We start from the raw sequence: 23128 nt of genomic DNA on the forward strand, positions 1-23128 counted from the left end.
TTTTATAACTTTTTCACATCTCTTCCCAACAGATTTCTTTGTGTTGAAATCTCCCATAAGTACCACATTTCATCCATCCTTCAGCATCTCATTTAATGAAAGTCTCATATCATCTAACATATTAGAATAATCTCTCTCCAAACTTTCTGCTTTTCATGTCACTATTTTCAACTCTTATTGTGATCATCACCCTGTTCTCTACATTTGTAACTTTCATCACATTTAAGTTTTTCTTACCCAAGAGCATGACTCCACCCTGTTTCTCCTCTCTATTACTAACCCAGTGACTATATAATCCATTTCCAACACTAGTAATAGTGGACCTCTTAATTTTGTCTCCATAATTCCCATTATGCCTGGTTTTTCATCTGATAGGTAATCATTTAGTTCATTTAATCCTGAGATTAATCTGTCTATATTAGTATAAGCCACTTTTAAAATTCTACTATCTCCTTCTCGTTCTCTGTTCCTTTCATTTATTTTTCTTGAATATAAAATTTTTTCAGTTTCATGTCTAATACTCTCCAATAGTACTTTGTTTTCTTGGTCTCCGTTCTTTTCTCATATTTTTTTTCTTTAGATTCACTTCTTAATGTCTTTTCTCTTTCTCTTTCCTCAAGGTTCATATCTCTTTTTATCCATATACTTTTAATGTTAATTTTTTGCTAACTTGCCTGTTTTTGCTAATATTTCTTCCACTGCCATTTGTGACCTTAATTTGATTTTTAGGGGTCGACTTCTGCATATTTTCCCACTCTGTGCACTTCCTCTATTTCCCTTTCCATTTCTTGCTCTTCATCTTGTACTCTTTTAAGAGCTTTTCTTACCAATTCTTTCTCTTCCCTATCTCTCAGGGACCAATTATGGTCATGTTTTTCCTTTAGACCATATACTACTATACACTTAATTTTGTTCTCTGTATCTCTTACCAGATTTTCTTTTTCTTTAATTACCTGAATGACTGCATCTTTGGCCTTCTCCTGCATTTGTTGATGAACAATTTCTTTAAAAATTATCTTATCATTTTCTTTGTCTTTCTTCCATTCTTTCTTGAGCTATTAAAAATCATCCTCTCCTATATTTCTTCCAGAATTCTCAGTTACTACCTTTATTTTATGGTCACACTATTAGTGGTATCATTATTTTTCAAACTCTCATTTTCACATTTTATCTTGGCCAGTTCTCTTTTTAATGTACTTACTTCCTTATTTCAGCATTTAGTTTCTTTAAATCGCTCATTTCCTTATTCATTTCATGATTCGCTTTCTTTAGATCGTTAGTCTCTTGCTTCCATGATTCCTTCATAAATCTCATCTCCCTCTCTATGTCTATAATTTTACCAAAAAGTCTTTTCTTGTACCCAGTAAATCCAGAAAATGGTCCTTCTTTGCCACTATCTGTGGCGTAATGGCGATTTTATGCTCATTTTTACATTTTGTTTCGCTATAGTGCTGGTAGATGGCTCTGGGTTTGTGTTTACGTTTTGCTTCATTGCTTTGCCATCAGGAGACTTCTCTGGTCTGTTTTCATTATCTTCCATTTTTCTTCAATACTCACTATTTGCACTGAAATTAAACCATCTCAGGCATCCACGAGCATTCCACTTCCCTTTTAACACAACCTAGGTATCATGCTATTGTAGTAGTGTTGAGACGTTCCACTTTTAATGTGTTTCTCAGGAGCTCCAATTTTTACATGTTGTTAGTCTGAATGTTCATGTATTTACCTAGTTGTATTATACAGGAAGGGGAGTTATGCTCATAGTGACCCATCTTTGTATTATACAGGAAGGGGAGCTATGCTCATAGTGACCCATCTTTGTATCTCTCAGCATCTAGTTTTTTCTTAAATTCTTGTATGCTTTTTGCACACACTATTGTTTCATCTAAGTTGTTCCTGACACCCACCACCCTGTGTGGAAAACTATTTTTTTCAGATCTCTTCTATAACTATCCTTTTTGAGTTTCTTTTCATATCCTCTTGTTTTTCTTTTATCCCATCAATATTTGCAGGGGTTAGGTGATTGAGAACCTCACAAAAGTTGAAAGTTCACGAATCGTGTGCATATTACATGTACACATACATAACAATAATGTTTACTTAAAATAACAATAGGGCTTCCTTTACCTAATATTAGGGTTTCCTTTGCCTAACAATAGTGTTTCCTTCATCAAGTAAACCTGTTTACTGATAAAACCCCAAAAACAGTTTGAAATATTGCACATGTTATGGTTTAATAACATAATAAATACATGTAGAAAAAACAAAACTCTCACCACTCGCATAAGTTTCGGCACACTATTGTGGTGATAATGATGGTGATGATAGTTAGCCATGCAGTTACTGATGATTAATAACTGGATGAGATGATGTGGAGTGTAACTACATGACATGAGAAGTCTAGTGCCTGGGTTGAGGTTCAGGTGGGACAACAGGGGTAGCAGTGGGTCCTTGTGAAATACATTGTGATTGGCAACTGAGACTGTTTCCTCTTCATGTCATCAAAAAGAGTCTTGTAAGGAGCAATGCTCTTATCAATATTGCTCATCACCTTCAATGCTCTCACCATTGATGGATCTATGTCATACAATAATTGTTTGAGTTGTGCTGTCATCCTCATTGCTTCCTCCAGCTTTTCAAGAGTGAGAGATTGATGGTGTTCAGCCTCAGCAACACTATCTTCCTCTTCATCCTCATTGTCTGGCTGCACAATCTCTAACAGATGATCATCATTTAAGGCCATGGCATGTTCTTCAACCAGTTCCCTCACCTCATACTCCTGCATGTCCTTGAACCCTTCACCACCAACTAGCCTAGGTAGTCCCACCATCTTCTTCACAGCATCATTAACCTCCTCCTGAAGACCAAAGCCTGTGAAATCACACACACACTCTGGCCATAATGCCCTCCATTAACCACTGATCGTCTGAGGGCACAAATCCTTAAGGCACTCCTGCATAATTGAGAGGCAGTCAGCAATAGTGAATTTTTTTTCAATATTGAATGACACTGAACTCTGGGTTTGCATCCAATGCAGCATGAAGCCTCTGCAGCATTTGTGTATGTAATAGGGTTTGAACACAGCTATCACAACCTGATCAAGATGCTGTATGTGGGAGGTTGTATTTGGCAGCATAAACACAACCTCAATGTTGTCGCACATTCCATCAAGTGACACTGGGTGACCTGGAGCATTATCTAGGAGCAGGAGGATTTTGTTTGGGAGGCCCTTCTTTTGTAGGTATGCCCATACCTTCGTCAGGAAACAGTGGTGGAATCAGTCAATAGACAGTATTGGTTGTTCATGCTTTTACATTATGCATCCAGAACACTGACAATAAGTTCTTGCTGCATCCCTTAAGTGCTCTGGGGTTAGCAGACTTATATATAAAGCCTGGCTTGATGGTGTGGCCAGCAGCGTTAGCACAAAGCATCAATGTGCATTGGTCCTTAGCAGCTTTGAACACTGGCACACTCTTCTCCTTGGTGACAAAGGTCCTGGCAGGCATCTTCTTTCAAAAGAGGCCTGTTTCATCCATATTCCATACCTGCTCAGGCCTGTATCCCTTATCTTCAACAATTTTCTTCAGAGCGCCAGGGAATGCAGCTGCCAAAACATGATCTGTCAAACTTGATTCCCTCCACATTTTCAAATTGTGCAAGGAAAACTGGTTCTTGAATCTGTCAAACCATCCTTTACTTGCTAAAAATTCAGACTGGGTGGTGGCAGGACAGTCTGGTTCTGCACTGGTGCTAGCCTCTGCACACGTGCTAGCCTTATCACTCATTACTCTGTCATACAATGCTTTTCCCTTTACATGAATCACATTGCTATTATATGGATTGTCCTTTTTGTTCTGGTCTGTTATCCACACATATAAAGCAGATTCCATCTTAGATATAGCACTGCTTCTTACCTGCAACACTTGCTTAGCGGAAGGAGGAGCAGTAGATGCCAGTGCTGCCCTGATGTTCATCTCATTGTTCTTTATTGAATGCACTGTGCTCTCATTTACATTAAGTAGCTTTCCAACAGCAGAATTGCTCATATCACCTGTCTAGCAACTTCACCTTCTCCAAATTCATCACTTTCTTTAATCTTTTCGGAGTAGACTCATCACGAGAGGTTGCTGCTCACTTGGGGGCCATAGTTCACCACACACACATGCGAACTGGAGGACACAAACACACACAAAGTGTAAATAAAATTGTACTGATGAAAACTAACAATGTTGGTTCAACCACCTTGTAAGACATCCAAGGGCAAAGAGACAAACTCATGAAATTTATTGTGCACTCTGCCATCTCCTATTCCACTCCCACTCTCTTCCTCACCTTGTTTCTCCCTCTACCTAACCTAGTAACCACTACTATACTTCTCAGACATTTCATCTCATCTTAAATTCCAAGTCTCTGCCCCATACAATGCTGTCAGCATGATCACCCCTTCATACAATTGCCTCTTTGCATCCATTCCCAGTTGCCTCTTTCTCATTACATTTTTTAAAACCCCCAAGACATTTACTTACTTCTCTCAATCAACAATTTAACTTCACTCCTCCCTTTCTTGCCACAAATACCGAAAGCTCTCTACTTCTTTCAGCCTCTCTCCTTTTAGACTTACAGTGAGACCTCTCATTAACGGACGTTAATTAGCTGTGTTTGCGATGTTTTTGCTGTGTTTTTGATGCTGTTGGTTAGTGCGTGCAATCACTATGCCAAAAACCATTCAAAAACACTGAAAACACATCGAAAACACCGCAAACACAGCTAATTAATGTCCGTTAATGAGAGGTCTCACTGTACTTCCAACTAAGTGCCACTCTATACCCTTGTACATCTCACCACTCTGCTTTTACCCACATTCACCTTCAACTTTCTCCTGTCACACACTTTTCCAAACTCTGTCACTATCTACCTTAATCCACTAAGCAATTTCATTCAGCTGTGGGATAATCATAATTGTTTCCTCAAGTATTTTTGACTATATGTGCCCAACAAAGGCTGGCAATGGTACTTTTGTCCTTCCATATCTCTCTGTGAAGACACTTTGGACTATTATCTAAGTTGTATTAGTGTAGAGCAGTTTCTAATGTCACCAGCTTATACTAGTCGGTACAGCCACTGGTTGTCTGCTCTCCTTAAAGACTTAAGTTGACAAAGATATCTTGGGCTCACTTAAAAAACAGAGTGCAGATCCCACCCCCCTCCCTTTGGGGCTGCATCTCTAGATGGAGGTCGAGGTGTCAAGTTTTGAAGATGGGTAAAAGAGATTATGTCTTTCTTACTGGACTACCACTAGCAGGTACTCATCACTGGTTCTTCAGCTGTGAGGAACTAGATCAAATCAACAAGAATGTTGAATAAGCATGACTTAAGGTATACACTTTTATGAATCAACTACCAATATATATCTAAATATACATCATGTGATGTTAATGCTATATAGCAGTTTCACAAGGGCTACCTATAATGCTTCTGATGTGTGTGAAATATGATGCATAAAATGGCTCAAATGTAAATTGATGCAACACAAAACAACATCTACCAAACCACGACCCACCTGCATACACATCAACAACATTAACATGGCCATCAACCATCCAGTACAAAGAACAAATACCACTCAGGTCATGGAAAGCAAAATTTAAATCAGGAGGAAAGAAGGCAAAAGCACTGCTACCTATGAACATTATTTTGTTTTCTAATTTGCTTCATAATCTATGGAAAACTTATGTATGCAAAATACAAATACTATTATTTGATCAAGTAGCAGTTGTTAGTATAATGATAGAATTAAGTGCTAACCTAATTGTGAGTATATGTAATTTTAGAGAAAAGGACCATTACTAGACTGAATAAATATGGTAAGGTTTTTACAAGAAATAATGAATGAGAAAGTGGGCAAAAAGAAGGAGCGAATGAAAGATGGGCAAGTAACTGAATGTTGAAAAACAAGAAAGAAAAAAAATTAAGATATCCAATCACTTTGCCCTACAAGACAGACAAATCATCAGAAAAAAAAATAAACAACTCAATAAACAAACATCTATCCAATCATTCATTCACAGCTAAACACTTGACGACGATGACGACGACGACCAACTGGGACAATGGGAGGTTAGTTACATCTGTCCGTTAGCGGCGGGGTACATGGACCCATCGTCTACATACTGCACAAAGCCTGGGTGAACTCCTGTTCCACCACCCACGCCTCCATTGCCACTTCCACCTCCACCACCACCTGTTGAGTCCAGTGAGCCATCGCCTTCAGAAACTGGAAAAAAAGAAAGAAAAAAAATTAGGATACAGAGGACATTTCCCACTATCAACATTTACTGTATTTCAGTTTGCTAAGGTGCACTTCTGGCATTGTGTTAGATCATAGCTTGTGCTGTAAAATAGTGCTTATAGCTGCCATTAGTAGTGTCAACCAGTGTTTTATTAAAGTATACTGGTGTCAAAGTGGTTTCTGATGGTGACTGTGCAGGTGCCCAAAGAAATAATGTACATACATAGAAAGCATATTGTCTTATAAGGTAAGCATGTATCCAATAGGTATTTTTACTAGTTACTTTTATATTCCTTACTCTCCAAAAAAGCTGTTGTGGAAAAGTAATATAAAAAATATGACTAATAGTTACTATCTTACATATTCTCTCAAGCCATGTCAGTTATGTCTGACAAGCTAGTCTGAACCAAATTAGTTTAATATTTTGTCAGCTTGTATCAAGATTATACTGACAAATAGCAAGGTGCTGCTAGCCTGCTTAAGATATAAAACACAGCTGAGTAAGTTAAGACAACTTTAAAGTAATGACATTCTTGCCTTTCCACTAGTAATTATCTATCTCTTAGGTTATCATAAACAAAACACATAAATGCCCAGTTTTTAAATATGTTGTACATTGATTAAGCTGACTATCTCCATTCTGATTTCTTAAACATTTCTTGTTTCCTTGATTCTATCATACTTCACCCAATGTTTTTACCTTTTCATACTGCCCTATATTGGAAAATATAAGAGTGCGGTGACTGTGCATGTACCAAAAGACATACTATATATATATACAGGAAGCATATAGTCATATGAGGTAAGCATGTATCCAATAGGTATCTTTACTAGTTACTTTCATATTTCTTATTACCCAAAAAGAGCTACTGTGGAGAATATAAAAAAAATTGCATGACCAACAGCTAGTATCTCATATATTCTAGCAAGCCATGTCAGTTATGTCTGATATGTTTGTCTGAACAAAATTAGTCTCACATTTTATCACTTGTCAAGATTATAATGTAGCAAGGTGCTGCTAGCCTGCTTAAGATATGAAACAAAGTTGAATAAATCAAGATAGTTTTATCTCATAATATTCTTCCCTTTCCACTAGTAATTCTGCATTTCTTAGCACATTATAATCAAAACACTTATTGTCATGTTCTACGAAGTGTCACAATGACAATGAGACGCAGGTATGGCGCCATAAGCCACATCCTAGCAAGAGCCATATTTACTTGCTATCCTTAATGAAAATGCATATGGATGTTGAATTCCAGCACTGCTAGATTATCTTAAGTTAGATGATATGATGTAGGATTACAAACATAAGTAACTTATGATAAATGATCAGTTACAGGAGTTTTTGCTACCCAGATGGAGGAGGAATACATAACTGGGGTTTTCCAAAGAAGAGGTCAGGGGTCATCCAAATAACCATGGCACATGAAAGTAGTATATCTGTGTACATGACCTTATACTTTAATAAAGTTTGATAGGTAATGATTGATAATTTGTAATCCTTCTTCACACAAAAATAAAGAAGTGGGTGGATTGTGTGAAGCCAGTTAAATAAGGATAGAGTAGGCTTACAAACATAACAAATTGGCACCTGCCATTGGCACTTGTGTTGTGTGGTCCTGTATAAAAGGAAGGGATGCAGGCTGTGGCATCTCTAACCCCCTCACTTGCGCCCTGTTCATACCCTCAAATTCCATGTAAGATCAAATTTATATTTTCATATCATGTAAATTAAATATTTTTTACACCTCATTCCTTCTCTATTGTAGTGAAGAAGAAAAAGCCTTTAAAAGGCAAATTAGACATGATAGGGACTGGGTTGAAGGAACTGATCAAATCACTGCTGAGTTTTGATACATCAACTCGAACACAAATGCTAGTCCATGACATATAAATGGGGGCCTTCTGTCGGGGATCAGTTTTCTTCTTCACTGGATGAAATAATTGGTGTGTGCAAAATATTCAAGAGGAAATAGAAAAAAAATAGATAATCTAGGTCGCCGAGTGAATTCAAAACAAGATCGATCACAGAAACAGAAGCGTGTCTGCCATATTTGTTGTTTACATACAATAGGCTTACAAATTGAAAAGGAAAATGTCTTGTTCAAGCAGTTCAAGTAGTATTGACAATAATCACAACTTCAAAGGATTTCCACAGGTAGGAGAGATATTTAATGATGATATTTAATGATATTTGATATTTAATGGTGACAGTAAGAGTGAAGGCAGAATAGATGATGAATATAGATACGAGAGACAAAAATGAAATAAATCTAAGACAGGTGTTAAAATTTCACAACTTTGAGGAATTCCCACAGGTAAGGGACATACAGTATATCATAGTAGGGATGATGACAGGAGTGAAAATAGGATAAGAGGGAGATATTACATGGAGGAAAATAGAACTGAAAGTGGGATGAGACATAACTAAGTCAATCTAAGACATGAGACAGAGTTTCATGGCTTCAAGGAATCCCCACAAGTAATGGACAGGCATTATAGTATAGAGGATAACTGGAGTGAATATAAGATAGGTGAAGGATTACCAAGAATAAGAGGGAGATATTACATGGAGGAAGTTAAAATTGAAAATGAAAGACTTCCACTGGAAAGAGGGAGATATTATAACATGGTAGATAATAGGAGTGGAAATTGAATAAGTGCGGAACCTAGAGTTGAATCACATAGTGAGGTTGAGCCTAGACAGGGGACAGTCTCGAAGGGAAACTGACAGGTTTGGAGCAGGACCACCTGTGCAATGGTCAACTTGGGTGAGTAGTGAGAGAAGTATAGAGGATATTATCATAAAAGTGAGTCAACTTACCCCAAAATTTAGTGAAAGGGATCCAGAATTGTTCTTTTCTACATTCAAAGATTTAGTGAAACAATTGGGATGGAGAAAGAATCTCTGGTCAACGATGATAAGATCTAGCCTTACCCCAAAAGCCTTAAATGTGTACACAGTATTTGATATTTTACCTAATTGTATCTTACAGGAAGGGGAGCTATGCTCATGGTGTCCCATCTTTGTATCTTTCTGTGTCTAATTTGCTCTTAAATTCGTGCTTAGTTTTTGCACATGCTATTGTTTCATCCAGTTTGTTCCAGACATCCACCACTCTATGTGGAAAGCTTTTTTTTAGGTCTCTTCTATAACTGTCCTTTTTGAGTTTCTTTTCATGTCCCCTTGTATTTCTCTTATCCCAATTTAGTAAGTCTTCTCTATCAAGGACTTCCATGCCTTTCATGATTCTATAGATCATTAGCAAGTCCCCTCTTTCTCTTCTTTGTTCCAGTCAGTAATTTCAGTTTTGACAATCTCTCCTCATATGACAATTTTGAAAGTGCTGGGACCATCTTCGTAGTTGCCCTCTGGATTCTTTCAATTTTCTTTATATTCTTTTTGGTACTGAGTGACCATAGTGTCACTGCAAACTCCAGTCTAGGCCTTATCAGTGTGACTAGTATTTTCTTTACCATTTCTTCGTCCAAGTAGGTAAAAGCCACCTTTATTAATCTTAGGAAGTTGTAGGATTCTCCAACAATTTTGTTTATCTGTTTATAAGGATACATATCATTTGTGATGATTACTCCCAGGTCTTTTTCAGATCCCACTTTCTTTACTTCCTTTGTGCCAATTTTATATTGTCCTGATATTCTTTTTTTACTTTTTCCAAATTCCATTATGCTACATTTCTTGATGTTGAAGTCCACTTCCCACTTCTGACTCCATTTCCAAACCTTGTTCAGATCTCTCTGCAGTGATTCACAATCCTTTTCAGTATTCACTTTCCTCAGCAATTTTGCATCATCTGCAAAGAAGTTCATGCAACATTCCACATCATCATCCATGTCATTCACATAAATAGCAAACATTATTTGACCCAATACTGATCCCTGTGGAACTCCACTAATCACCTCTTCCCAAGTTGAACTCTTTTCTCTGAGCACTACCCTCATTTTCCTTCCATGCAAGAAATCCTCCATCCAGTTCAGTAGTTTACCTTGTATCCCTCCTATGGTTTCCAGTTTTCTTAATTTTTTATGTGGTACTTTGTTGAAGGCTTTTTGTAAGTCTAGGAAAGCACAATCAGCCCATCTGTCCCTTTCTTGTATTATATCTATTAGTCTTGAGTAGAAACAAATCAAATTTGTGGCACATGATCTTCCCTGTCTAAATCCAAATTGTCTTGGGTTTAGTATATTGTTTTCTTCCAGATGTTTTATCCATCTGTTCTTAATAACTTTTTCACAAATTTTGGCTTCAATGCTAGTAAGGGAAACTGGTCTGTAATTTGTTGGGTCTTCCTTGTTTCCTCCTTCATATATTGGTACAATATTGACATTTTTCCATTACTTTGGTATTTTTCCTTCTTTGAGTCACTTATATATTTTGTCCATTAGTTCTTCTTTACATTCATTTAGTATACAATTTGCAATTCCATCTGGGCTAAGTGATTTCCAGACATCAAGATTCGTTAAACAATCCATTATTTCTTTTTGTGTTACTATCATTTCCCTCATGTGGGGGGGATCCCATGCCATACATCCCAATGCTGCACATTTTCTCTAGTGAAAACTGACTTGAAGTGATTGTTCATGAATTCAGCCATTTCTAAATATTTAGTGTATTCTATATTTCCATGACGTAGTTTCACCATTTCCTGTTTATTTTTGAGTTTACCATTCACATATCTATTGAATAGTTTAGGTTGGTCTTTACATTTTTCCATTGTGTCTTTTTCAGTTTCTTTTTTCCTCTCTGCACACTTTTACATATTCATTCCCTTGATATTTGCCACCTTCCAGGATTTTTATCTGTTTTCCATCTTTTCTAAGCTTTATCTCTTATCTTTTGCCTCACTGCACCTTCTCTTAAACCAGCACTTGATATATCCCTCTTCCTGTTTCTGTCTTGGTACGTATCTATCCACTCCTTCATTATAAATTTCCATCAAAATCATCCATTTCTCTTCCACTTATGTCTCTTCATTGTAGAACTTTTTCCAACTCGTATTTTGAAAAAAATTCTTAAATTTCACAAAGTCTGTTTTATTATACATCAGTCTTCCTTTTCTGTATTTCTATTTCTCTCTATCTTTTCCCAGGTCTTGTGGTGTTTCATGGTATCCTTGCACACATTATGAAAGTGTAATTTAGGTCATCCTCGGGATTGATGGCCACTGGGAAGTCCTCCAAAAAGGAACTGTTTGGGGATCCTGTTGTTGTCCATCCTGCAGATATAGCCAAGCCATCTCATCCTCTTTCTGCTCAGGAAGGTCATGATGCTGGTGAGGCCTGCTATCTTAAGGACTCTGGAGTTGGGGACTCTGTCTTGCCAATTGATATTGAGGAACTTTCAAAGCCAGTGGAGATGAAGGGTGTTTAGCTTCTTCTCATGTCCCTTGTAGGTGGTCCAGGTCTTAGAATTATAGTGTGCTCAGTACACACACTTCATAGAATTGGCTCTTTGTTCTTGTGGTGAGGTGTTTATTTTGCCAAGTTCTCTCTCTCTCTCTCTCTCTCTCTCCCTCTGTGTGTGTGTGTGTATATATATATATAGGTCTTCAACAAAAGAGACTAAGGGCAATGGATTGATTGATGTTTTCATTTACACTGTATATTGATAAAAAGAGACTATTTCCATTCTGATTTTTTTCAATATTTCTTGGTTTCTTGATTCCATCACACTTCACCCAATTTTCTATTTATCTTATTTCATCTTTTATTTATTTATTCAGTTTTTTCCTGTATAGTACTGCCCTATATAGGACAATATAAACAAAATAAAAACTTAAGACAGATGTTAATGGAAGAGGAGGCAGTAAGGGGAAGAAGAGCAGAGTATTTCAGAGAGCTGTTGTTATTGTTGTCTTTCCCTAAACTATATGGCTGAGCAGTCCTGTCTCTCTGAGGAATGCCATGGCTGGATTGGGGTTTTCCCACAAATCCTTTATAGAGTGTATATTGTGTTGTTGGCATGTGTGATTATGCACAATGCAGTTCCATAGTGTATTGTATAGTACAGGGTGAAGTGTTACATCCTGGACATTTGTCTGTGATGCAGTCATCCAGCCTCTTCTGGTAGCTTAGAAGAACTGAATGGTGTCAGCATCGCAGTCTGACCAGGTGGACTTTGTCCTTTCATGGGAGAGGATTCAGAGGGATGGATATCAGGGGGTCTGGCATGCAGCAATGTATTGTCTTTCAATTTGTTGATGGAGCAGTGAGTGATATAATTATGGATATGCTTCTGGAGGCTGGTATTTGGTGGTTGTGGAGGAAGAAGAGAGAATATTTGTATGTGATATAGGTATTTGGGTGTTGTTTTGATGTTTCTTGGTGTGTGGGTATTCTGTTATGTTGTGCGTGTGCTGTGTTTGTGGAGCCTGTGGCAAGTGCCACTCATTTCAAGGTGATCCTTGACTTTGAGGACTTTCATTTCATGGTGCAAATAGACTGTAGGTGTTGTATTAGTACAGCCTGTAATTGTCTTTAGGGCTTTGTTTTGTATGGTCTGTAGGGTGTTGTGGTGTATCTAGGTGAGATTAGGGGCTCCTGTGGGGCTCACATAATTCATCACTGAGAGTATGCATTGTTTGTATACTGTAGTAATAGTTTCTTTGTTTTGTCCAAATATTGTTCCTGCAATTCATTTAAGTGCATTAAGTCTAGGACTGGTTTTACAAGAAAGTGTGAGATTGCAAAAAAGGCCAGGGTTGTGCCTTGGGAAAAATGGAGGGAGAACATTATTAAAACAAAAGAAGCTTACAAACAAGCTAGGAATAACAATACAAGAAAGGGAGGAAGAAAGCAAATTTAAAACAGGTACTGTTGACAAATGCAAAGATCAACTGAAACTGTTTTACAGGTTATATGATAAATTGAGACACTGAGAAGTAATCACTATGAGCACTGTAGACCATTGCAAAATCATCTAGACACCTTTTTTGCATGGAGCCAAGAATGGAAAATGAAGTTCAATATCGAAAAATGCAAAGTACTGGAAATGGGCAATAGTTGCCAAAAGATCATCCTTGAACTATTCTTCAGGAAGTGAACCCATTGCAAAATCAAAAGAAGATAAAGGTTTGGGAGTGTTGATAAAAGACAACCTGTCACCTGACAGACATATTAGCAGATTGTGGAAGAGAAATACAGACAGCTAAAGAGGGTTAAAGAGGTGTTTCATTGTATGGATGAAGAAGTGATGAAAAAACTCATTGAAACCCCGATCTGTCCAAGACAGGAATATGCATCTATACACAGAGTAAAGGATATTAGTAATATCAAGAGAATACAAAGGGCAGCAAACAAATTGGCCACCAGACTGGCAGATAACACATATAAGAAAAGACTAAAAGCATTGGGTCTACCAATATTGAAAGATTGAAGAGAAAGAGGTAGTATGATTATAGTATAGTACTACCTCTCATTAACGGACTAAAAGAGGGGTAACGGTGTCCGTTGATGTGAATAATCCGTTGATTTGGAGTGGTTTTTGGGTGGCATAGTGATTGCACGCACTAAACAACAGCACCAAAAACACCAAAAACACAGCGAAAACACCGCAAACACAGCTAATTAATGTCTGTTAATGAGAGGTCTCACTGTCTTCAGGTCACTAAATGGGATAAATTGCATTGACAGAAGAGATTTCTTGACTAATGATGAAAGGGCATTAACCTCTTCATTCTCTTTCAATCTGAGTAATAATAAACACAGAAAATGCAATCAAACCAGTTCACCTAGCACAAAGAAAAACACAAGAAAATTAGAAATAATCCAAAGAGCAACAACAAAGATGGCACCCACACTATCAAATTTGACATATGAACAAAGATTGGAAAAATTGCATTAGAGCAAAGAAGGGAAAGAGGCAACTTGTTGACCATTTTCAGAATTATGAAAGGGATGGAAGTTCTCGATAGAAATGACTTATTAAAATGGGACAAAAGAGAAACAAGAGGACAAGCAAAAAAATTAAAGAAAGACAGTTACAGAAGAGACCTGAAAAAGAACAGTTTCCCGCACAGAGTGATCGATGTCTGGAACGGGCTGAACAGTGAAACAGTAAATGCCAGAACTATACACGAGTTCAAAACTAAACTGGACGTGGAGAGATACAAAAACGGGTCAAAATAAGCATAGCTCTAGTCCCGTAAAATACAACTATGTAAATACAACTAAGTAAATACAGAATTTGGGGGTCACTCAGCCACAACTACAAAATAAATATAATCAGGATGCCAATGCCAGCATCCTCATATACCCACTCATGCCTCATGATACCTACAAAGGCATCATTGTATGGAAGAGGTTAAGAGGTCATGGGAACAAATTAAGTTTACATGTCTAATAATCACAGAAGAGATCTGAGAAAAAAAATAGCTTCCCACACAGAGTGATAGATACTTGGAACAAATTAGACAAAGAAACAGTGTGTGTAAACACTATTCAAGATTTTAAGAAAAAACTTGATGCTGAGAGATACAAAGACGGGTCACCACGAGCATAGCTCCCTTCCTGTATAATACAACTAGGTAAATACATGTGAAGAAATACAATTTTCCATATAGATATATAAATACATGGAATAGCTTAGAAAGTGATATAGCCTAAGCTCAAACATCACATGAATCTAACTCTAAATATGATAACTGAAAATGAAGGATGTAGATTAAGTTGGAACTGTACATGAATTAAGGGCTAGGTATGATAAAACTGGAGAATGGGAGATGGGACCCATTGAGTGGCATCTGTATTAGGTAAATACAGATGTCATAGATGGCACAAAATATAGTACTTCAGTTTATGTCATTTCAAGTTACATAGTTCCCATGCATTTGTCAGTTTAAAAAAGTAATATATCAAAAATATATAATTTTGAGCTATGGCAGTTAATCCAGCCTCATGTTGCTACATTATTTTTACTGGAACAGACTTTCATAAGTCTATCACAGTTTGTGACTTTTGGAAGGGTTTCAATATTTACAAACATGTACTGAACATGAATGCTACATGGAATGTAGTTCAAAGCATAGCTATGAACAGCATAAAGAAGAAGCTGTGCCCATAATTTGTTCATGATTTCAAGGGATCTGATGAATTTACAATAAATAAATCCTTGATGATGTTGAGCAATGAACTACAAATGGAATTGGAGGAGGAAGATTCCATCAACTTGTTTGAGAAAGATAAGCAGCCCTTGACAAACAAATAAATGATGGAGCTTTATGATCAGCAATCAAAAGAAGAACAGCCAGGCCCTGAACCTCATCAAGGAAATGCAAGAGGCATATTTAGATAAATGTCTAGCTTTATTTGAGGATATGAATCCTAATGCTTAACATTTCCTGAAGGTTATGGGGCATGTCAACAAGCTTTTCCTTATAATACTTGAAGAAAGTAAGAGAAAGAGAATCCAAGGTACTCTCAATGGTTTTCTGCAGAAAACTCAAGCACAACATGAAACATCTGATGATGATCCTCAGCCATACACCAAACTTGCTGAGCAACATTGTCATTCATCAGGAAGGCTACACAACAGTATTGTTATTCCTTTTTGTAAATTTTGAATAGATATTTGCTCATTTGATAAATTAGTTATATATACATGTATATCTAGGCATTGGGGGTACCTATAAGCAGTTTTTTGTGGTTAATTGACTGAAGTGTATTATTATCATTATTATTTTTTACTTACATTGCTATTTTTGGATCCAATTACTAACACAGGGCAAGATATACCTGTATCATCTTACAATGCCCAACATTTACACAGCTCAGACATTACCAAATTTCTTCACTAAGTATTCTATGGCCGAACTCAAGGGATTAGCCAAATAACTCAAGGCTGCAGGTCTCCTACAAGAATCATGACACCAAACTGACTATAACTGTAAAAACTTTTATATTACCTTGTCTTGAAACTCAATCACTGGAATTACCTTTATATATATGGCATTAAATTATTTTGACTTCTCAGACCCCATAACAATACATTATTATCAAATGACTGCTGAAGCCTGTGGTGCTCCAACAGCAAAATAGTAATATCTGTTGCCTCGAGTCTCACTGACTGGAAACCCAGAGGTCCAGTGTAGCTAGCAATGGTCCTCAAGCCCATACATCTCTCTAGGAAGAAGTACTAGGCTGTCTGTGTTGTACAGTTGGTTATGTATTTACCTAATGGTAATGCACAAGGGCCTATGCTTGTGGAATCCTATCTCTTTGTCACCACAGATCAAACTTAGCCTTAAATTCATTTACAGTTTTAGATTAGACTAATTCTTCTTTTTGGCTGTTCCACAAGTTGATACAATTATATGAAAATTTGCATTTCTTGATATCCCTCAAACATTTTTTTCCACCATTTCCACCATCAACTAGAAGCACATGCCAGGGGGCACAGAGGTGACCTACTGACCATCTATAGAATCATGAAGGGCAAAGAAATACTCGATATAGAGGACTTGTTAAATTGGGACAAGAAGACATGGAAAGAAACTCAAAAAACATAGTTATAGAAGAGATCTGATGAAGAACAGTTTTCCACAGAGTGGTGGACACTTGGAACAAACTGGACAAAAAAATAGTGTGTGCAAAAACCATTCACAAATTTAAGAGTAAACTAGACACTGTGAGATATAAAGGCGGGACACCACAAGCGTTGCTCCCCTTCCCGTAAAATACAATTAGGTAAATACAACTAGGTACATATCATTGCCAATCTCCACAGTTTCTCCAAGCAAGTTCTTACGCAGCCATCGTTCCCATTTCAAACAGCTCTTGGCACGTTCACTCAATCTGCACCAGCCATGGTTTCTGTGGATATACCTTTCATCTCCTCCTTCAAAGGAGATGATCCTGTGAAATGAATCTATATCAGGGAAACATGCCATATGGCCACAAAGCCAGGATTGAGATTCATGAATTACACTGGTAACAGACCTAGACTGTGTCTCACATTCTCTGGTTTGATACATAGTAATTACAGTAATTCCCCATAATTCTCCTCAGGTACTTAGTGCCAAAGACACTGAGATGTCTCTTCAGGTCAATATTCACTGTTCTTCTCTAATAACTATATATCAAGACAGTGAGTACAAGCTACTTGAAGATTCAGCTTTTAATCCTTTTGCATAAATATTAAGTGCTTTACATTCTAATTGGATGTGTGCTGATTTGCATCTTTCCAGTCATGGGTTTGAGTCCCACACTTCTCTACAATTTCCAGCAGTGACTGTTACCACCCCGAACAGTCCAAGTGCATAGGGCAAAGGTGATGGCTCTGACCATTATTATACGCTTCCTGGCATATTCGCCTTACCTTCTTCATATACTCTGATCTAGGGAATCCAGAATATCATAAACAATCCCAATCCTTTGAAGGACTTCCTATTATGATCCACCACTTTTATGCATTACACTAACAAGGGATGTGAATCTTTTCAACACCTCAATATCTATACTACATGCATGGTCAAACTAAACTATACCATCCATTATGTCCCCAAAGGCCTGGATCTTTGTCCAAAAGATCTGGGACCCAAGCAGTCTCACCTCCCAATGCAGTGACTCATGGGCTACATACAAGACCTCCAACACCTTGACAAGAAGTAGAGCATCATTAGCAATGAGAAGGTCAATGACCTTGGTGTTACCAGTGCTCCATAATGACAATGATCAACAACCCTGTCCAATACAGGGTCCAAACAGATGTTGAAAAGTGATGGGGTTAGGGCACACCTTTGCCTCACCCCTGAATTAACATGAGAGAAGGCAGCTAGATGTACCACCCTCCATACTTTACAACGCTGTTCCAGAGTATAAGTCAATAATCCTTACAGGAACCTCATGAATTTGCAGAAGATCCCAGACACCTCATGATGAATTAAGTTGAACATCTTTTTGAGATAAAAAAAAAGCTGTAGATAAAAGAAAAAAAAAAAATTGATACTCATGTCAGCATTTCACAAGAACATGAAGCACTTGGGTATGATTACTTGTTCACATGCCAGGCATGAACCCAGACTACTCTTCTTAAACTGTAACAGATATGAATGACTCCATGCCAGGCAACCAAAGGTGCCACCTGCATAGCACCGGTGGCCAGGGATGTTTGCCGCTGTTTGGCCCACAACTTTTGGGGTTGGGGGGTGGTCCCATGACAAAGATGCTGCGGCACACTAAAAGACAACACATTGCTGCATGCCAGACCCCCTGATATCCATCCCTCTGAATCCTCTCTCCCACGAAAGGACAGAGTCCACCTGGCCAGACTTTGATGCGGCCACCACCCAGTCCTTCTAAACTACCAGAAGAGACTGGATGACCACATTGTGGACAAATGCCCAGGATGTAACACTTCACCCCATACTATTCAACACATCATGGAAGACTGCATTATACACAGTCACGCACGCAAACAACACACCATACACTCCATAAAGGATTTGTGGGAAAACCCCATTTCAGCCATGGCATTCCTTGGGGAGATGGGACTGCTCGGACAGACAGTCTAGGGAATGACAACAACAACAACGACAACTCCATGCCAGCTATAGACAGCTTGCTTGGTATGCTGAATTGTAATAGCATGATTGTTATTGCAGTCCTGCCAGTCCCCTTTCCCCTTCCAGAAATGACTAGACTTTTTTCCAGTCAGAGGGAGTGATAGTGGACTAATAAACACTAGACAGCACTGCATGCAACCCATGAATCATGGCCTCACCTCCAGCTTTCAGCAATTCTGTGTTGATGTTGCAGATTCTGGCCACCTCGTCACCCTTCAACAAAAAGGTTTTTTGACTTCTCTCATTGGAATTTATCTGTCAATGGATTAGCAACCACTACCTGAACACCAGTAATGAGAAAGTGATCAATTGGAGGGTCATCAAGGAGCAACTGCTCAAAGTGCATAGCAAACAGACTACTCCTCTCCATACCTGACACTAGCTGCCCATCAGTTTCTTTAGGGCCAACTTTATATTCTTATATTCTTTAACAGTCCCTTACTGGGTGACAAATTACCCGTGACCAACACTCTCAGACATTTATCCTCCTCTATTCTTGTATTTTTTCTCATTTCCCATTAAATAAAACACTGATTCTTTGTATTCTAGCTATTCCTAATACTTTGTATCTTTCGGCACTGAAATCTGAAATTAATTTTCCATGCTTGGCTCCAGTTATATATGTATATATATATATATATATATATATATATATATATAAAAATATATAAATATATATATATATATATAGATATACATATATATATAGTTTTTTTTTTTTTTTAACAATTTGAAGTCTTCCTTATTTTTTATTCTCCCAAAGACTTTGTATCATCTGTAAATGTGTTAATGTAGCTTGCCTTTCTTCTATTATATAATCTACATAAATTGAAAACAATACAGGTAGCAGTACCAATCCTTGTGTGACTCAATTAATTGGTTCTTTCCATCTTGACAACTTAACCCAACTACTGTTTTTATGTACTACCCCTTCAGAAAATCTCTAAACCATTAAAAAAAAAGGTTTCTTTAGTCCTCCAACATGATCCAATTTATATACGTATTCATTATTTGCAAAGAATCTAATCAGTCTTTCTCCATGGCTAAATACACATTCTACCAATTCCTTTCTTGTTGTACACCACTCTTGAGTAAAAGCTAAACAGGTCTTACAACATGATCTTCCATTCCTTAAATAAATTTGTCTGCCAAAATGTTACAGTGGTGATCTGGGCTTTATAAAACTAATTGTACTTGTTAACCTAGTTGAAATGGGTATAATTTCTTATATTAGTTTCTGTTATGTTTTTCAGACTATGCTGATGTATTTTGGTCGAATAAAACCTAAAGAAAGCTACCACAATTTATTTGACCAAAAAGGTTGCATCTGATCTGAAGATGGAGAAGTTCCTGAGACCCAAACACCCAACTCATCTACTGCTGCACAAGAATGGAATCACTGGAATTGTACTTTCTCTGCATTCCTGGAATCCATTGCAAACTTTATTCCTAACAAACCGGATATGTTAATAAATTTTGTCTCTCCAACTGTATATGGTTACATTACAGAGTGTATTACCTATGAATCAGCTATAAATCTCCTCAAAGATCCAAAGATCTCTATGTCAAACCCAAAAATTGAAGTGTTCACCTTATATTTATTGGCTAACCATAGGCAGCATGAAGAGGAGACAATAGATGAGCATCTACAAGAGCTTCAGCTCTTCATCAAGGATTGTAACTTTAAAGCCGTTACTGTTTCACAGAACTGGGATGACTACAAACAGGATTCTTTCATTTTGGTTTACTCTCTCATAAATCAGGCAACAACTGCTCGAAAACAAAGATTTGGACCTAAGTACAGCTGTTGATTAAGCCAGGGCACTATATGTTGCTCAGAAGACCTTGGAGTCTTATTCTCGTTTTACTGTCTCTGATCCAAAAGGACTCTGATGGGAGTGTAGAGTGTGGATTTTTCAGAAGTTGCAAAATTGGACCTAAGTACAGCTGTTGATTAAGCCAGGGCACTATATGTTGCTCAGAAGACCTTGGAGTCTTATTCTCATTTTACTGTTTCTGATCCAAAAGGATTCTGATGGGATTGTAGAGTGTGTGGATTTTTCAGAAGTTGCAAAATTGGGAGTGGTCCCCAAAGAAGTGGAGATGTTCATGTTTTACTCCAATGAAGAAGTGATAAAAGCAAAGGAGTTGGAAGTACAAAATCAGCAAAAAAAAAAAAACAATGTTTATGAGTACGTAGAAGACAGAGGACAGGAATTTATATCTGTGCGGTGGGTTATCATACAAATGGTGAAAGACTGAAGCCCTATAATCATGGAATGCCTTGTAGCAAGGAGTTTTGAGGAGGACACATCCGGTTTTAGGAAGGACTCCTGGTTGGGAGTGTCACAGCCTAGATGTGAAGTTCGTTTATTTTCAGGGCAACTACATAGAGCGAGAGGTTTACTTGCGTTCTCCCCCAGAATATCATATTGGTCAGCTTTGGAGACTAAAAAAGATGGTGTACTGTCTATGTGATGCAGCGAGAGCATGGCATTTGCATATCAAGAGTCTGCTACTATCTCTGTCAGCTGAGATGTGTCCAACCAAACCATCCCTGTTTTCTTGGTACAGTATTATGGAAGTAAACTTCATGGTATATATATATATATATATATATATATATATATATATATATATATATATATATATATATATATATATATATGATATATGTATATGTGGATAATTTTCTCTGGATAGGCACTGGGGTGTTCCTGAAGAAAGTTATTGATGTTCTTCAAGGAGAGTTCTGTATTGGGAACATGGCATCATCTACCTTCAAGGTTTGGAAGTGGGCACTACAGCTGAAAGTATAAGAGTTGGCCAGTAGCTATGCCAGTCTGCTCACACCACTGAGTTTGAGATGTCACAGGTTGGCAGCTAAGTCCAGTGAGCTGTCAGACAATGAGAAGAAAGAATTCAGTGCTCTGATTGGTCAACTGAGCTGGATAACTACACAAACGAGACCTAACATTGCCTATGATGTGTGTGAACTGAGCAGACATTGTAAAAATGCCACAGTTGCTGGTACTATGGGACTCAATAAGATTATCAACCGAGTTGTGGATGACATTTTTGCTTGCTGTTTAGAAAGCTGTCAGCTGTAGAGGACTGTATAATTTAGTGTTTCTCAGAAGCTTCCTTTGAAAACCTATATGATGGTACATCCCAAGGAGGATTTGTGATTTTTCTCAAGGATGGGGAAAAAAAGAAGATGCCCGATTTATTGGCAATTGAAGAAATTGCACTGAGTGATGAAATCCACATTGTCTGCTGAGACCCTGATGCTCTTTGAGTATGCTGAGGCTGCTTCCTATCTTGGACAGATTATCAGGGACATTGTCAAATCCCAGACCTTAGCTGTACACTGCTTGGTTGACAACAAGAGTTTGGTGGAGGCCTTGAATTCTTCTCATAGTGTGGAGGATCATCTTCACATCAACATTGCACTGCTGAAGGATATGTTGTTGCATGGTGAAATTAACTGTTTCTTGGGTCAGAACCTAAGAGCAACTTGCTGACTGACTTACTAAGAGGAGGGCCTTAGCCCAGCATTGGCAAGCAGCCCTCTCTGGTCAATAGGTTTCCTTGGCTTGTAAATATTTTGGGGAAAGAAAAAAAAGAAAGAAAAAAAAAGGACTGAGCATTGTTGGAGTGTTTACTGTTGTCATTTGGCTGAGGGCAGCCATATTGGATTTATATGGTTCAGTGAACAGACAACAGGTGGCAGTGTTATTGAGCTACTATGTGAAGTGCTGGGTCCCCAGTATAAAGGAAGTGGTGAATGGAGCAAGTTTAGTCTGTCACTAGGAATGTTAGAAAATTAGAGAATAGGAGCCAGAACCTTACAAGCATTGCCCCTTTCCTGTATACTACAATTAGGTAAATACAGACAATCCATAGGAGGAAATGATGCACAGTTGAAGCAGAGGAACACAAAGAAAGGCCACAATGCTATCCAGGGTCAGAGGTCACGGATGAAGATGGCACAGGGAAGTAGCACATCAGCCAAATATTAGTGAAATATCATGCAGAACTTACACAGATAACTAATGATTATTTGTAAACCTTCCTCACACATTATATACGTGATGTGTGAAGGCAGGTAAATAGGAAAATAGTTTAGGATTATAGATTTAGGATTCTTGACACCTACACCTATGGCTCATGCAAGTGCCACGCATATAAAGAGGGTTGCATGCTAGTTCTCTCTCTTGCGCACCCTCGTTCTCAACCTCTGTAATATTATCAC

The 23128-nt window shown here is 37.8% G+C and overlaps 1 protein-coding gene across 9 annotated transcripts in view; it reads right to left on the reverse strand.

The window, feature by feature from the left end:
* Nucleotides 1-23128, reverse strand: part of LOC143028423 (DNA-binding protein RFX2-like) — a 362309-nt gene that overhangs the window by 122733 nt on the left and 216448 nt on the right. For 7 of the 9 annotated variants that reach the window (XM_076190484.1, XM_076190478.1, XM_076190483.1 and 4 more), the window contains one exon: nt 6130-6277. In XM_076190484.1, the coding sequence (XP_076046599.1) occupies nt 6130-6277 (148 nt within the window). The remainder of the gene's footprint in view (nt 1-6129; nt 6278-23128) is intronic. The other 2 variants (XM_076190479.1, XM_076190486.1) reach the window with 1 other exon arrangement.

The sequence above is a fragment of the Oratosquilla oratoria genome, chromosome 9, assembly GCF_046742065.1.
Source record: "Oratosquilla oratoria isolate Oo_2021 chromosome 9, ASM4674206v1, whole genome shotgun sequence".
In the NCBI taxonomy this organism is placed as follows: Eukaryota; Metazoa; Arthropoda; class Malacostraca; order Stomatopoda; family Squillidae; genus Oratosquilla; species Oratosquilla oratoria.